An 18,568-nucleotide genomic window follows, 5' to 3' on the forward strand; every position below is an offset into this window, starting at 1 on the left:
TTTGAATTTCTCCTTCTGGAGAAAGGTGCTGAGAGGACAGAGGTTTAGAACAGGACAAAGGCCTCTGTCCTTGGGAATCAAAAAGTAGCAGGAATAGCAACCATGCCTTACTTCTTGTGCAGCCACTCTCTTCATAGCCCCTTTGGCAAAAAAAGCTTGCACTTCCTGCAACAAAATGGAGAGATGGAGCTCCTTCCGTTGTTTGGTGAAAGATGAGGTGGGAAAGAAAGGAAGGGTAAAAGCTTATCCTTTGCTAACAATTTATAGGACCTACTTGTTTGACATGATCTCTTGCCAATCAGATAGAATCGGTGGATTCTGCCTCCTGCTCCGGTGACAGTAGTACAACTGCTCGCTCTCTGGACCTCTCTCCACAACCTCACCAGCTCCAACAATTCCACTGTTTCTTTCGTGCCTTTGGACGAGGCAGCCCTTACCGCTAGCCAGTCCCACCCCATGAGGGAACTCGGCAGTTTTGCAGTAGAAGCTGAGGTGCCCACCACCCCGCAGCCAAGGTCAGCATGCCGCTCAGTCTATCGGTGTATGTGTGATTAACTTTTTCAAAAATCGAGCTACTTTCAAATAGGAATATATGTACGTAAGCTGTAGCCTACCAGTTACGCACTGATACATATAGGGTGAATGTGTCGGAAGCAGGGGATTACGTTTGGGAAGTTGGCCGTTTAAAAAATTCTGAAACATTGTTTTCTAGATTAAAATTGTTGTGACAAATTGTTATCCTGGAATTAGGAGTGGTATGCTTGACGCAGGATTATCATAATGGATGGAAAACCTATGAGTTTAGAGGAAGTAAAAACGAAGAATTTCGGGAGAATGGTTGAAGATAATGTCATTATACTTCAGACCAGGCAACGTAATTGTGAAAAAACATAAAAAATAACAGCTTACCTAATGGAGGTTCAAGAAGTGCACCTTTTGATCCCTATACTTGTGATATTTTTCAGATAGGAGCCATGCTAGGCCTTGTGAAACTTTCCTAATGCAACTGCTAAACTCAAGGTCCCAATGTGGGCGAACTAGGAAAGCCCACAGAAGTAGCAAGCAGGAATTATACGTACAAGTAGCCGGCTATACAATTAATTAAAAAAACTGTTGATGGATTCTGGAAAATATGAAACCGTTAGAATTAAATCACCTAACGTGCCAAAGACATATGAGTGAAGCACAAATATAGAATCATGGGTGTTTACTGTGACTATTTTTGGCACTAATTTCTCGGTGGTATAGGAGTTTTTATTATTATTTTTGTACATTTTATTGAGGCTTGCAAAGAGATTTCTTGTGAAGTTTCTATTTTTTTGTTCTTTACATACCCTTTCTACCGAACCTTAAAGTAAATGTAGGGTGTCCCTATTTTATAGGTTGAAAGGCAAGACACATCCCATCCAAATACAAGTTGCTCAAAATCAATATAAGATACATTGACGCAAAGAGTTTGATATTACGAGTGCAGCGAGGAAATAAAACCTAAGCTCCAAGCATAAATGCAATAATAGCATTGTGATTCCAACGTAAAAATGTCTAACATTTACAGACTGCGACAATTACAGCTAATGTTGAGGCTCCCAAAATGTTTCTTGATATTCTGTCTCTGGCATCGCCTGCCTGATTTATGTTCTAATGCGCAATATCTCCGACTCTATGCATGGTTATAAAACTGTCCAGCCTGTACTATTTTTGGCATCTGAGCAAAGACTAAACCTAATGTCTTTTTGCTGCATGGTTAATTAGAAAAGTGTTCTTAAAGTTCATCCCTAAAAATGTGAATTTTGAAGGCAGCAAATGTAGCCCTTGTTCATCCATCTAGCTAAGAGCATAGATGGAATCCCCAGGAGCTCACTCCTTTCTCTGAAAACCTCTAACATTAGTTTGAAAGCACGCATCTTGCCTGCAAGGAAAATCCCCGAAAGGAATTTATACAAGTTCAATGATGGTTTGAATGCCATTTCTCCAAGGCATCATCCAATGACATCTTTGATGCATGCCAGTATATTAACATATAATAGCTATCCCAATATTTGAATCTGACAAGAAGTTTCAGGGTTAATCTACTTAGAAATGATCCTGAGATCCCCCCCCCGCCCCTACCCCCATCACCAGCTGCCATTTAGCTCCCCAACACCATTTCCCAATGCTGAAGTGGTTCTGCCTGGTCAGTTGAGGGGTGGTAAAAAGGAATAGTGTGAACGATGGAAGCTGCTGCAGTGCGGAGAAGTGGCAGAACTGGAGCGAGTCCCTGCAGCCAATGTGAGGGTGAAGTGGGGGATTTATGCAAAGGCACCACTGGTAAATCTCATGCATTTGACAGGCCTTAAACAAATCCTGAGTTGGCGTATCCATGCCACCCCTTAGGGAAAGGCCGCCTGACTTGACCTTTGACTGTGATCCCATGCAAATACAATTTTGAGGGTTCAAATGTGTCCCTGGGGTTACAATGTGGACTCTACTGACTTCGGGGTCAATACAGAACCCAAGGGCCATCTATGGAGGCTGGATGGTAGGTGACATTTATCTTCTATCAGCATTGGTGTTGTGCTCCTGAGGAAGTGATGTCAACTAGTTGAGTCGCATCACATCAACACTCATCCATGCACTTTTTCCAAGGTCCTGAAAGTGCAAACCCTGGAGCCCCATATGGAACAGACTCCGCTGCACTGAAACTGGGCTGATTGTAGCGATTGGTAAGGAGGTAGTGCACTGACCACTGGCCATACACTTATCACCCTCTGCTCCCTCGAACACACTTTCTAGGTGTGCAAATGAGGGGACTAAGAAAATTCACCAAGTGCATAGAAAAGAAGAGCTGCTGGTAAACCTCCTCCATGTCTTTCGGAGACTTTTCGGAGAGCTCTTCCTCAGGGGGCTATGGACGTCACAATGTCAGCAATTTCTAGACTGGTCAAAAGCACTTAGTTTACAGGAGAACCCCACTAAAATATTGCTCCCCTGCTGGGAATTTTAAGGCAATTATTTCTGAAATGGTCTTTAGGAGCAAGGCAAGGACTTAAGCACAACTGAATGCATTACTTGTTAACAGATCTAAGAAATTAATGCTATTTATTAGACACATAAGAAAAATAGCATCCTTTCGAGGAAAATTAACACTAGCTTGAGTAGGTCCTACATCAAGAGCATGATAATAGCTCAATCTCCACAAAGAGGGAAAGATCTCATTGTTCAAATTCATTTACCAGGGCTAAATACTGGACGAGGGAAGAGATATCATTTGGTGATTATAGGAGATAACTGGGCAGCATACGGATCATGATCATATTGCCAAAGAAGACACAGATTTGTAGACTACAGACTACCATAAGGAAAAACAAAATATGAGAGCCCCTAGTCCTGATGGCTTTTCAAGAAACTTTTATAAGGCATTTGAGTCTGAGCTGAAATGCCCACACACCTGTGTTTTACCATTCCCTACCTGCTGGAAGGTTTATCCCAACACTGAACAGATAGTACAGCAATTCACAAAAATAGGGCAGGAATGAGGCAAAACGCTGTACCCACTGGCCTACTATTCTCTTACACATGGATGCAAAGGTCAATAGTAAAATTGTGGCCAACACTGTAGAACTGTGTTAATGGCCGACAGAAATATGAGAATGCAAGGAAGATAGCTCATCTGGTTGACAAGGTCTTTAAACAGAGAGACGGCAGTACTGGATTATTTATATGCAAAGAAAGCCTTTCTACATGGGGAGCGGGATGGTCTGAGTTACAGTCTGAAAGGATCCAGTACAGGTAATTAATTCATTGTCATGGTGGATTATTTGACACTATCGGACATGCTGGGGGATAATAGGATGTTTTCAACCCCATTTTGACTGCAGACGAGTGTGTGACAGGTGTGTTTTCTTTTCCCACTTTGTCCTGGCAATGGAACTTCTGCCAATTGAGATTCATGATAAGGACTTGGTAAACAGGATTACATTTGGGGATGAAGCCCATAAGGTTTTGCTTTTAGTGGATGTCCTGATGCTTTTCCTTACTGAGGACACCTGCTTCCAGACTCCAATAAGAGTACACGGGGACTGCGGTGCAGTGCTGGGACTCGTGGTTAATGAGTTCTTCTGAATGGTGTGGGATTGGAGTAGCTAGAAAATGATTTATGAAGCATTACATTTAGAGAGATGAAGACGAGCGGGACTAATGTACCAGAGCATTCAACGTATGTATACGATGCATATTGGGTAGTTTGATGTAGCTGTACTTCTTAGCAACACAATTAGATTACGCTTTGTGTAAATCCTTTATAAATACACTGGCACATGCCAAATTGCTGTTCGACCGAATAAAACCATCACTACCCAGCCTTAGTTTTGAGTGATGAAGACTTATTTCAAGTTCGTAGGTGTTTACATGACAATCAAGTTACTTACCTTCGGTAACGATGTATCTGTAAGAAACATTAGTAGTGATAGATTCCTTACCTTAGAATTACCCCCAGGTGTCAGGCTGGATCTGTGAAGTTTTTGTCAGCAGTACCCCTGCGCGTCGGAAGGTGGCGTCGTGCAGCTCTGAGTCAGTCATTGGCGTCGTGGTCGCAGAGATGACGTCGTGGCAGCTACTTAAACGCCGCCCTCATGCGCGGACGTCAGTTTTGTACACGACTTTCCACATTAGGAATGCAGACCCATGTAAGGTACTGACCACTGGTGCCTTCAAACTAGGGCCCTGAAAAGGATAATCGTAACCCTAGAAATCAGTTCGCAGAATGGGGAGGATGGGTGAGGCGGTAAGGAATCTCTCACTACTAATGTTTCTTACAGATATTTTGTTACCGAAGTTAAGTAACTTGTTCATCTGAAAGAAACACGTAGTGATAGATTCCTTACCTTAGAATAGATACCCCAGCAATACCAACCCCGGTGGTGGGTCTGCGAACCAAGATCACACCAGGAAGTTCCAGAGAACAGAACAGCCAAAGAAGCGGTCTCTCCGGACTTGGCTGTCCAGGCAATAGTGCTTAGTAAAAGTGTGCAGCGAGGCCCACATAGCTGCCTGACAGATGTCTTGTAAGGGGACACCACGTCCCAATGCAGTAGTGGTTGCAGTCGCCCTGATGGAATGGGTGCGCAGCCCCAACAGAGTCTTCTTTTTTTTAGCCAGAGAATAACAGGCTTTAATACACAAGAGGACCCACCGGGAGATAGTCCGCTGGTGTACTGCCCGACCGTTCTTGGCGCAGACGTAGCCAACAAAGAGCTGGTCATTCACCCGGGAACTGTTGTGTGTGGTTCAAATAAAACAGGAGTGCATGTTTTGGGTTCAGACGTTGGAGCCTCTCTTCCTCTCTGGAAGGATGCGGAAAGAAGGTGGTCAAAGTGATGGTTTGCCCGATGTGAAAGGCAGTGACAACTTTTGGTAAAAAGGATGGACGGGTTCTGAGCACAACCTTGTCCGGATGGACAGACAGAAAAGGAGGTTTACAAGAAAGAGCCTGGAGCTCACTCACACTCCTAGCGGAGGTGATGGCAACCAGGAAAGTAGTTGTCAAGATTAACAGACGTAGAGGACAGTTGTGAAGAGGCTCAAAGGGAGTGCACCTCAAATATGTAAGAACCAAATTCAAGTCCCACTGTGGCATCACAAAAGGAATAGGAGGGAAAAGGTGAGTAATGCCTTTGAGGAATCTACGTACAACAGGGGACTTGAAAAGAGAGGGCAGATCAGGAAGCCTGGGGATAGCTGATAGAGCAGAAAGATAGCCCTTGATAGTGCCCAGAGCAGATCCCTGCTGGTCCAAAGAAAGAAGGAACAGAAGGACTTCTGAAAGAGGGGCAGAAAGGGGATCCACAGCCTTTACCGTGCACCATGCCACAAACGTGTTCCACCTGCAGGCGTATACCAACTTAGTGGAGGGACGCCTGGCTGCCAGAATGACATCACAGACTTCAGGAGGCAAGTCGAATGGAATCAACTGCCGCCGCTCAATCTCCACTCAAGGAGGTGGAGACTGGACATGTTCGGGTGGAGGACCGTCCCCTGCTGCTCCGACAGAAGATCCGCCCAAATAGGCAGTCGGATCGGGGGATCGATGGTCATAATGAGTAGCTTGGGATACCAAACTCTTCGAGCCCAGTCCAGAGCCACAAGAATGACTTGGGCCCGGTCGCGCCTGATCTTCCCAGTGCTGAAGAAGAAGTGGTATAGGTGGAAAGGCGTACAACAGACCGCAACTCCACTCGCGACGAAAAGTGTCGCCGAGCGAGTGCCGACTTGGAAATTCCAACGCGTAAAACTGCTGACATTGCGCGTTCTCTTCGGTGGCGAATAGATCTAACCAAGGCTCTCCCCGCTGTTTTTTAATTTTAATTTTAATTTAATTTAATTTATTTTGTAAAGCGCGATAGTCACCCGGAGGTATCCCAGCGCTGAGGAGCCCTGAATTCACCAAGTCAGCGGAGCAAGAGACTGAGATACGAGGATGGAAGGATGGAAGGTCAAGGCAAAAAGGGGGGGAGAGGGGATGTATAAGTTAGGGAAAGAGATGGGTTTTTAACAGTTTCCTGAAACGCAGGTATTGAGATTCAAGGCGTAGGTTACGGGGAAGTGAGTTCCAAAGGCGGGAGACTTGTACCGAGAAACGTCTTCCTCCTGCTCGGGTTTTCCTGAATCTAGGGATGTTGATAAGGTTTTCTGCATTGGAGCGGAGGGACCTAGAGTTTCTGTAGGGGATGACAAAATTGCTGAGAACAGGAGGACCTTGGTTCTGCAGTGTTTTGTGAACGAGACATAGGGCTTTAAATTTGACTCTCTCCCTTATGGGGAGCCAGTGAAGGAGTTTAAGAGCGGGCTTAGCAGATGATCTGGCCGGGGTGTTGGTGATGATCCGGGCGGCCGTGTTCTGAATTGTCTGCAGTTTCGTAAGGGTCGCTTCGGGGGCACCCAGGTAAATCACATTACTATAGTCCAGCCTCGATACTATGAGACCTTGGACTAATAGTTTTTGGGATTTAGGGGGAAGAAGGGGCAGGACTTTCCTCAGAGATTTTAAGAGACCGAAGCAGGTCCCTGCCACTTTCTTAGCTTGTGAGGTGAAAGAGAGATCGGAATCGATCCACACACCCAGACTTTTCACCTCTTTTTTAGGGTCAGGGGGCGGACCCAAGCAAGCTGGCCAGCTGTCCAGGGGAAGTGAGGCTCCTTTAGGGCCAAGTATAAGGACCTCGGTTTTTGTCCCATTGAGTTTTAGGGCTGATCTGTTCATCCAATGATGGACCTGCGTAAGGCAGTTGAAGAGATCAGCTTTCTGTTGCTTGGGATGGGACAAAGACACCACTAGTTGAGTGTCGTCGGCGTAGCTGACGACGCTCACTCCGAAAGGGATGATAACCTCCTCCAATGTGGACATATAGATATTAAATAACGTAGGGCTCAGGGAAGAGCCCTGAGGAACACCACAATGGAGGGGCATTTCGGAGGAGCGGGCGTTCTTTTCCCAGATCTGGTAGGACCGTTGGGCCAGGAAGGATGAGAGCCAGGATAGGGCTGTACCTTCCACTCCCACTCTAGCCAGTCTTTCGATGAGGAGTTGGTGATCTACTGTATCGAACGCAGCACTAAGGTCGAGGAGGATCACTGCCACTGATCCTCCCCCATCCAATAGTGCTCTGGCCTCCTCTACAGCAGCCAGAAGGGCAATGTCCGTGCCCTGTCCTGGTCGGAAACCCGTCTGGGAGCTCTTTAATTTGTTATTGGCCTCTATGAATTGCGAGAGTTTCTTGTTGACCAATTTTTCTGCGACCTTGCTCACTCCAGGCAGTAGAGAGATGGGCCTGTAGTTAGCTAGGTTCTCGGGATCAAGCGTAGGTTTCTTCAGCAGGGCTTTTACCACCGCCCTCTTCCAGCTTGAGGGTACAACTCCTTGTTGAAGTGAGGTATTGATCAGATGGGTAAGGGAAGGGATGATAGTGGGGGCTACCTCTTTAAGGATGCGGAGAGGAGCAGGGTCACTAGGGGAGCCGCTCTTCATGGAGTTGAACGTATTTTTCACCTCATCGACCGTGACCTGGCCCCACGTGGACAGACAGGTGGAGGTCTGTGGGAAAGCGATATTTTCCTCAGGACTGGAGGGGGGGATAGATTCCAGAATTAGTCTGATTTTATCGTGGAAGAAGTTGGCCAGTTGCTGGCATTTCTCCAGGTCGACTTCGGGATCGGAAATGAGTCCTGGACCTTGTCCTTGGGGTTTAGACAGCTCTTTAAGGATGGCATACGCTTCCTTACTGGAGCATCCTGCTTTCTCTATTCTCTCCTGAAAAAACATGCTTTTGGTTTTATGAATAGCAGTTTTGTATGTCAGAAGGGAAATAGAGTAGGAGCTCTTGTTGGTTGCTGTTTTGTCGCGCCTCCAGGAGCGTTCGGTTTTTTTACACTCCTGACGCAGAACTTTAAGCTCAGGAGTGTACCATAAAGCGGATGGTATTCTTTTGGGTTGTTTCAGGGTGGTAGTTTTCGGAAGCAACGTATCCAGAGGAGAAGTGATCCAGTCTCTGAATTGTTTGTCAGCTATATTGGGGTCAGAGGAGAGCGCAGGGGTAGACTCTGCAAGAGAGTCAGCCCATATCTCAGGAGATAGTTTGCGCCATTGTCGGTCGGTAACTTGGGTTTTTGGGGTTGAATAAGTGGGAGTGGGGATTTCCCAAGAGAAGGGGACCAGAAAGTGGTCCGTCCAAGGTAGGGTCACCGGTGGATCAGAGGTCATTGTTGCTATGTTGGTGAGGATCGGGTCCAATAGATGGCCCTTATCATGGGTGGGCTCATTATTCACTAAACGAATATCTAGAGATGTTAAATCGTATATAATGTCCGATGCTGCTCGATCCGTGGGGTCCAGAAAATGGACGTTTAGGTCACCTAGTATGAGGACGTTGGGGGTGGTAGAAGCTAGTTGTGAACTGGATTCGAATACAGCGTTGATGAAATTACCCGGGGACCCTGGGGGGCGGTAAATTAGAAGCCCTGCGAGGGTGAGAGCTGGGGCGAGTTGGATGGAGAATTGGCCGCTCTCGCAATCCTCAATACCAGAGTTGGTCATGCGGCAGGTAAATTGTTCCCTGTGGATTATAGCTATCCCGCCTCCTCTCCCTTTAGATCTATTAAGAGCTTGACAGATATACCCGGTGGGGAGGGCCGTGACAATATCCGAGTCGGTATTGTCCGAGAGCCATGTTTCCGTTATGAACAGTAGGTCAAGCTCCTGGTTCTGAATCAGGAGGTTCAGTTCGGTGGCATGTTTGGGGAGGGAGCGACAGTTAAGAAGCCCTAGTTTCAAAGACAGGGTCGGTGATTTCGAGATGGGGGTCGGATTGCATTGTGGACAGGTCGTGAATACCTTACCTGCAGTAAACGAGTGATGGCAGGCTAGAGTGTTCTTAGGTCGTAGGTCGTATAAAGTATCCGATGTATACGTTACTCGAGCCTGAGGGGTGCCCGGCATAGTGACGGGGCCTAGGGCCTTCTGGGCCCGGACGGGCCCAGACGGGCTTGCCTTTGGCGCGCTGACGGCGCGCCCGCTGCGCCCGTCCGCTGCGCGTCCGGTAGTTGCACATCTTAAATGTGTAGGGAAAGGGCGGGTGGGCGTCGCCTTAAAGTGGGCGTGGCCTCTCTCCCTCGCCGAGAATGGCGGCCGAGAAGTTTGTTAGGTGCTTTTGGCGTTGCAGCGAAGGGGGTCGCTGTTTAGGTGATTCTGAGCCCGCTCCAGAGAGGTAAACGGGTGAGTGAGGTTTAAAAAATACAGAGTATTTCGGCGAGTTTGTGACACATATAACAATTTTAAAAAAGAGTGGTTAGTCTCCCGGCTTCCGCCTCAGGAGCTTTCAAGGTTCTGATATTTGTCGCGCTGAAGGCAGCGTTTAAATACCGTGGGCGGCGGGTGGGCGTCGCCTTAAAGTGGGCGTGGCCTCTCTCCCTCGCCGAGAATGGCGGCCGAGAAGTTTGTTAGGTGCTTTTGGCATTGCAGCGAAGGGGTCGCTGTTTAGGTGATTCTGAGCCCGCTCCAGAGAGGTAAACGGGTGAGTGAGGTTTAAAAAATACAGAGTATTTCGGCGAGTTTGTGACACATATAACAATTTTAAAAAAGAGTGGTTAGTCTCCCGGCTTCCGCCTCAGGAGCTTTCAAGGTTCTGATATTTGTCGCGCTGAAGGCAGCGTTTAAATACCGTGGGCGGCGGGTGGGCGTCGCCTTAAAGTGGGCGTGGCCTCTCTCCCTCGCCGAGAATGGCGGCCGAGAAGTTTGTTAGGTGCTTTTGGCGTTGCAGCGAAGGGGTCGCTGTTTAGGTGATTCTGAGCCCGCTCCAGAGAGGTAAACGGGTGAGTGAGGTTTAGAAAATACAGAGTATTTCGGCGAGTTTGCTGTTGAAAGAGACCTCGCGCCACGTCCGAGTGAAGACGCCATTTGTGATCCTTCATGCACCTGTGGCTGAGTTTGACCGCCCTGGCGTTCAGTGAACCTGCCAGGTGTTGAACCACCAGGGAAATGCCCTGATATTCCAGCCATGTCCAGAGGCGCAGAGCCTCCTGACATAGGGTCCACGACCCTACCCCGCTCTGTTTGTTGCAGTACCACATGGCAGTGGTGTTGTCTATGAACACCTGCACTACTCTCCCCTTGACAAAGGGAAGGAATGCCTTTAGTGAAAGTCGGATCGCCCAAAGCTCCAGAAAGTTGATATGGAGCCGGGACTCTGCCGGAGACCAGAGGCCTCGGATCTCTGCCTCTCCCATGTGGCCCCCCCCATCCCAAGAGGGATGCATCCGTCACCACTGCGTGCTCCAGTTGTGGAAGGGAAAGGGATCTGCCATTGACCCAATACCGGTTTGGGAGGCACCACCCGCACACTCAGCCACGTCGCACGAGGGGAAGTCGGAGGACGCTTCTCCGACTTCTTGTGATGCTTCACCTTACCTGACCCCGAGTGCGAAGACTTCAATCCCGACGAACTATGGTGATGGCTCCGCGACCGGTCCCTCGACCTCCCACGGGACCGGGACACTGAGCGGCACGGAGCCGAATGCCGGACTTCAAGCAACTTTCGGCACCGCTCCAGCAAAGTCTTCGGCGCCATGGCCCGGCAGTCGGGGCACGACTTTGGGTCGTGGTCGCGCCCCAGGCAGTAGAGACACACGCGGTGTGGGTCCGTCACCGACATCATGCAATGACAGTCCCTGCATGACTTGAAGCCGGGCATCCCTACGGCACCAGGAGTCAGAAGGCTCGAAAAACAAAAATGACTGGGCGTACCGCTCTCTCCGGATCTGCGCTTGCTGGCGCGGAAAAAGAAAGAACGGACGTCAGCACGCGAGGGCGGCGTCTAAGGACCTGCCGCAAAGTCATCTCGGCGACCACGACGCCAACGGCGGACGCGGAGCCGAACAACGCCACCTTCCGACGCGCAGGGGTACTGCTGACGAAAACTTTCCGGATCCAGTCTGACGCCTGGCGGTAATTCTAATGTAAGGAATCTATCACTACGTGTTTCTTTCAGATTCTGAGGGTAGACAGTTTAAGGAGCAAACAACTACCATTCGTTGCAAAAGATTTAGTTGGATTTGGTGAGGTGGAACAACATGCATGCCCCTTGGTGTGGCCAATGTGATCAAGATGAACACAGTACCCAGGTTTGGGTACCCAGGCCTTGTTGATTAAGACTGGTAAGGGTCTTGTTGAAGCACTGGAATCAGGACTTACAGAGATGTGTGGCAGGCAAGTAGGTCCAATGACTGTTGGCTGTCCTTCTTAAAAACCAAAGGATAAGGATAGTCGGTGCTCTATGACATTTTCATAACATAAGGCAGCTTAACTGCACATCCTGGGAGAGTGGGTAGCAAGGAAACTGATAAGCACTGTGCCTTCATGGACCAGAAAGAGACAGGGAGGTCACTCTTTGCTTTGGCTGACAAAAAACACAGACAGCCCAATATTTATTGTAACTAATTCCTTTACCCTCCATTCATCACAACACACAAATATCACATAATATTAACAGAAGGGCCTAGGTTGATTGGAAAAAAGGCCTATAAGGTTATTGCATACAAGCTCAACGGAAAGTCAATAATACAATTTGAGAATTGCATGCCTCATTATGAACTGGTGGAAAAAGAAAGGTACCGTTAGAAGCATCTGAGACACTGGGTTTTGCAACCCTCAATAAGTGAAGCTGCTACAAAGGACAAGACACCATTTGATACCTTTGTTACAGACTTTACCGGAAACATAGGGCAAGAATAAACTTTGAAGGAATCGATGACTAGGTCTGTGACAGAACCAAAGCACACATTTATTGAGTAGAGGGAAACTGATCTGAGGTTTATTTGACCTTAGGAGTGGGGAGGCTTCTGCGGGAAAAACGGTAGAAACACCTGAGGGGGTTCAACACAGAGAGAAAATACCCTGATGTCGCACCCCCAATGAGTCATCTTCCAATAATAACAACATTCTAGTGACAGAAGTCTTGGGACCCTCAACCCTGGCGGGCATGTGCAATGTTTACAGTGATTTATATGGTCTCATCTGTTACAACAGACCAGACGGGGAAGGATAGGAAGAGAGGGCTGTTACACGGAGAAAAAGAGATCCGTCGTATAGCCATAATAACGTTGTGAAACCTCTGTTCTCAGTCTTGAATCAACATTATATTCGTTTTGCTTGAAATATGTGTGTACTTTTCTAATATCAAGTGAGACAGGCACCCACCATAACGTCAGACTCTCGGGTGGCATAGCGAAGGTTGGGGTCCAGCCAGTACATCACAGCTTTGACCTGCTCAAAGTTCAGGAAGAGCAGGAACACCAGGAATAGGAAATACAGCACGCTGAGACCTGCAGGGATTTAAATCAGTTTTTAAAAACATGTTCTACTGTTCATCTTAAATACTTTTTGGAAGATATACAATCATTCACAGAATAATATGGGTGATAATCAAAGCTAAGGGCTGGCTATACAATGTTCAGTCACTGCAAACTTAATGCCTGACGCTTTTCCACTCATCCAACTTATTATGGCTCTATATTGGTCAACAGAGAAAATGGCACAGAATGGCACAATCCGACATGGTCACCAACAGTCACGAAATAGTAACCAACACACAGTTTACAAGTGCCACAAGCAGTGTAAATTAATGGTTGAAACATAAAACAAGAAACATGATAAATTGACTAACGAATGTTTGACAGCCTTTTTTGGTTGATTAACTATGGATATAGGATTTCAACTCTTAATCCAGGTCTGTTTTTGAAAGGTCTGTTTATCAATAGACATTTCCAAAGCTTGACTCATCATGTCACTGAACTGTCTAAGTTGTATTAGAAAAGTCTCAGGAATAGGATTTAAAATTATATATAAATACAATTTTAAATCCTATTCCTGGGACTTTTCTAACACAACTTAGGCATTTCAGCGACATGATGAGTCAAGCTTTGGAAACAATCCTAATATTTAATACATAGTATATAATTTAAAATCATATTCACTGTATTTTTCTAATACAATTTAGGCAGTTCAGTGACAAGAAAAATTCAGATTTGGAAATGTATATCGATATATATAAATAAATATAATAACTGGATTCTGTAATTCCTGTATAAACCTTAGTCTCGAAATTATTTATATTCGGCGATTTACGACACACCCAGTCGTCGATTACAACGCAAAGACGTCAGAACGAAACTATTATAAGTTATTATAGTCAAGTACTGACGTGATAATACCTGCTGGTAGAGCCAGCAGTCAAGGTGAAAGGTAGGTCAGGTCACAGAGCATAACTGAAGCAGCTGTTTAAAGCAATGAAAGGAACTGGTCTTTTCTTTCTTCTGCACTATTTGTTTTAGCTTACAATGACAAGCAGAGAGAACGTGTTTATTTTTACAGTCCTTATATACGGAGAAAAAAGCTAGAATCTTTCTGCATGTTTCTACACATTCCAAGCTAGTGCAATTTTTTTTTTTTTAACTGACTTGTATAACTGTTTATAATATTGGTTTGCAACAAATATCTAACAGGTTTCTGATGTGTTTAATTTTGCTTTAGTTTTATTTTTATCCTCCATGTGTGCAAACATGCTAACTCTTTCATATAAGAGAGCTCCGCACCACTGTTTTAAGTGGTTTGCGGGAAAGGTGATGGTGTGACCATGTTTAATATGGAATTAAGTACCCCCTGCCCCCTGGAGTACAAGATAAAGATATTGCAAGCCACCTCCGAGCTCCAAAACCTTATAAAGGAACTCAGTCTTCGGCCACGATAGCCACGAGTGACAAGTTGCACTTTGGGTTCCAGGACAATTTTCAGAGAACTACGACTAAGGAAAAGTTTATATTACGCTATGTTATTTGTTCTTTCTTCATCATACAGGTACAGAGCCAGTAGACTCAGAAATGCTGTATGTCAGTGACTTGCATGAATTATGAGGTTCACTGTGCACACTTACACTACCATTTTATAAGCAATAACCTTTTGATCACATAACACGGGATAGTGTTTGCCTATACATTAACACACAGCGATCAGTCACAGTTTGGTCCTTAGGAAAGCAACAAGACCCAGACTTGGCCCAGGAGGCTGAAACATGTAGACCACACTTTCATAGTTGATGTCAGGAATCACTGTTACTCCCAAGAACATCTCTTGTTTTTTTTAACCTTACCCCAATTCCAGGATAAATGATAAAAAAATCAAGTTACACCCATTGGAGGTAATTTTAATGCACATTTCACAGATACCCACTAGTAATCCAGTTTAGAAGTGCTCCCACCTTGAGGCTGTTGAGCACCCTCAGCCACATTAGGTGGCTGAGGGCTGACCCAATGATGAAGCATGCCATTTGAAATACCAGTGGGTGAGGGTAGCTTAAAAAATCTGAAGAAATTCCAATTTGAATTAGGTTTCTTTGAGGCAACTCACTCCCCTTTGATTTTTTGTGTAGTAGAATTACCCACTTCCCTTTAATTCATTTTTGCTTTGTAGGCTACTCAGTAGCATTTGACAAGGTAAACAGAAATTTACTCTGGTCCCATCTATCGACCATAGGTACTGACAGCGCGTTGTTACATCATGTCACTACACTAACACCTGGCTGCAGGTCAAATTGTCAGGAAAATCAGTTATATCTCCTAGGATAAAAATCAACAATGGTCATAAGTAAGGCTGTGTGCTAGCCCCCTTACTCTTCTCCCTGTATATATCGAACATAGGCTCAATTATCCATAAACATGATGTTCTTCCGCCGAGACTAGGAAATAGTTTGATCAACTATCTAGCATAGGCAGACGACATTGCTTTGTATTCTTTAACTCCAACTGGACTCCAGAGGCAACTTTCTGCATTCCACGATTTCAACCAGTTAAACGGCCTGTGTCAATATCACCAAGACAAAAAAAGATTCTTTCGGGAAGCAGGTAAGAAAGTTTCATTGGACAATTGGCCATCAACTCATTGATGTAGCGGATACCTATGTGTATCTAGGTTTCATGCTGGATACCGAACTGTCTTTGACACAACATCTTGAGAACTTGAAATCCAACGCTTCTACAATAACAAAATCTCTGAAAAGGTTTGCTAAACTATATGGGGGGCAGGGAGCTTAGACCAACTGTTAAAGCACAAAATGGTAAACCTAATCCAGTCCTGTCCTACGATGCATTAGCTCTCAAAGACAAGCATAACAAGAGCCTCGAAACCACCTACATACAAAATGTCCGGTCTTTGTTTAATTTATGACTTGCATCCCCTCATGCTATGATTCGTCTTGAGCTACTTTTCTTCAATTAAAAGCGCTTATTTATCTAAAAAATAAAAAAAGTTTGTGACTGCGCCAACCCAAACAATGGCACTATGAGGGTCCAATTTATCAAGAGCTGCAATCCACAACCCGATATACGTCTTTCTGAGAATTCTAATACTGCTTTTATAAGCGTACATAACCTGCCATCTATTTGGGACCTGCTGTACATGTCGAAAACAGTCCGTAAAAACACCATCAGACAAGGACTGAATGAGTCACTCCGAACAATTGACCTTCTCAGTGTATCACGATATCATCACTTAGAGTACTTGTTGGTATCATATTTCTTGCCTATGCAGTACTATATTGACTCCAACTTGATATCCAGAACAAAACAAAAATACTTAAGATTCCGCCTCTTATACATTCCTCTGAAGCAGTTTGAGGTCTCCTGGAATATTGAAGGTTGAGTAATAATTTGGTAATGTAATAATTTTTATGAAACCTTATGTATCTGCCCTGCACTGAGTGACATCCGGAACATGTATTTAGTATCAATTTTTAGAGAGCTTTCATTACAAACAGTAGGCGAAACAACGAGGGTGTGCTTCATGGTACAATCCAATGGACCAATTGGTGAATTTATGAAATTCCTGGATACAGCCTATCAGAGACTTAAAAATGCACATAACGTATGCTCGGACACTATGGAAGTCATTTCAATCTTCTTGCTTTATCCTCTTAAGTTTGCATATTTAGGATATTGCGAAGTTTTAACAATCTCATATTGTGTGGCTTGAATGTACTGACCGCTCATTTTATTTTGCATCTGCTTTTATTCTTTCTATTTATTGTACTGAATTTAAATCTACACAATAAACGTATTCAACCACTACTCTTGGGTGAAATTAAATATTAAGATATTGCCACACCATTAGGGTGTGATGGAGCAGGGTTTCGCAAAATTGAAACCTGCTCGAATAAAGTACCCCCATAATACGTACTAACTGTAAGTAGACGTAGTAAACCCAACGTGCACCCACAAACACAGGAGAACTGCTTTGCACATGCCTGAATTAACACGTAATCACACAGTATTGTGAAAACTGTTATGCTTTTGAAGATACGAAGAAATTGCATGAACAGGCCTCAAGTGCTTTGGTAAATGCATGTGCCATTCTGCTTGAAAGGTAATTAATGTCGCTTTCCGCACTAGGCTTATGATAGGTAACATTAATGGGAAGTAGTGGATGGAGGGAGGTGAACAGTGATGGTTTCATTATCACATAATTATTAAATGTTCATTTCTATTTACTTTAGAGTACTGGAGGAAGACGCCATTTTATTTAGCTTGGCTATGGTGAGAGGGGAGAGTTGTTAGGAGCAAGGTCATTCTGCCATGAGGAGAAAAAGATGTGCTGTCCACCGCAGATGACATGAAGGAGTGAAGGCCAGTGTGTCCGTCGCCTGACAACTGCTGTACTTGAGCGTGGGACCGGAGATGTCCTCAGCAAATTACTTTGATTCACGAATAAAGAAATGTATCATTTGTAACTGATGCTTGGAACATGTGAATAAGTTGAGATTCAGACCATGGGAACGGTTGAACATAATGAAGCGGTTCAATAAAGGTGAAGTAATTGTGGTGTGACAACGCCACCTCCCCAGCCCACCAATCCCTGTGCGAGTTAGAGGGTAAAATGCAACATTTGGAGAGATTGACATGTCAATTTAGACTATAATTAGGGTGTCCTTAGGGGTGTGTCCAGAAGCTTAGGCTGACAGGAGAGAAGGGGGGAGATGCGTCGCTATCCGTCGGTTTGCAGAGAGGCCTAGCTGTTCCTATCCTGTCCTGTTCCTGTCCAAATATCTTGCATTTTCCTGATTATCTTTTGGGGAACCTCCATCATCTCCTGGATCCAGGGGGTGGTTTCTCCTACAGACCGATGGGTTTGTATTTAGCCTATATCGTTCTCGGAATCTCAAGCATTAATGTACTTGTCTCTGAATCTTTTGTCTCTCCACCTATCCACTCCAACAATATTTTGATATGCATTATTAGATGAACCTATTGTCTCTTCATCTATCCCTCCGTTAGGTATTATAACGTTTGGCATAATTATTTTTGCTGAATCCTTTGTCTCTTACTCTATCCACTCCTTCATTAGCATCCTATCATTGTATAATGAGTCTGTATAAATACATTATTTTCTCCTGTTGTGAGATTCGATATTTGTAATCTTACCGAGAGTCTTTAATTAATTTCGATAAATGATTGGTGTGGTTAGTATTTATCATTGCCATCAACTATTCAACTAATTGGTCCATCCACCATGTAGAAGAAGAGTTGATATCAAAATCAGTTATTTAACGGATGTCCTAGGAGATTTATAAAAAAAATAAGTGATGAGCGAAACAAATTGACCCCAGCGCATCAGGGATACTGGGTGAATGTGTATGTGCCATTGTAGTGATTTGTTGAGTATCGATCCCTGATCAATTATTGGTATTGGCGCTGGATCGGGTGTTTCTTACTGTGTATAAAATGATGCCACTGTAATGATCGTCTTAGTAATTATAAACAGTTTTTATTTGATTTCTGGTTTTACCAACGTTTTAATGTAACCCATGTTATCCCGTGGCTAATTTTATTTTTTGTTTTTGTTCGGGAGGGCTGGGGTGTACTGGATTACTTTGTCGTAATTTTAATGATGACAATAAAGAAATGAATCCAGAAAATGTATATCATAAGCAATGGCAAGGTCTAGTGTTGTGGTTGTTTTCATCAGTTGGCTGTGTGGAGTGCTCATATGGACGTT

The 18,568-nt window shown here is 44.9% G+C and overlaps 1 protein-coding gene across 1 annotated transcript in view; it reads right to left on the bottom strand.

Annotated features, from left to right (window-relative positions):
• PTDSS1 (phosphatidylserine synthase 1) overlaps positions 1 to 18,568 on the bottom strand; it is a 334,114-nt gene that overhangs the window by 153,898 nt on the left and 161,648 nt on the right. The window contains exon 4 of the mRNA XM_085605215.1: positions 12,725 to 12,849. Within this exon, the coding sequence (XP_085461341.1) occupies positions 12,725 to 12,849 (125 nt within the window). The remainder of the gene's footprint in view (positions 1 to 12,724; positions 12,850 to 18,568) is intronic.

This window comes from Triturus cristatus, chromosome 5_1 (genome assembly GCF_964204655.1).
Source record: "Triturus cristatus chromosome 5_1, aTriCri1.1, whole genome shotgun sequence".
In the NCBI taxonomy this organism is placed as follows: domain Eukaryota; kingdom Metazoa; phylum Chordata; class Amphibia; order Caudata; family Salamandridae; genus Triturus; species Triturus cristatus.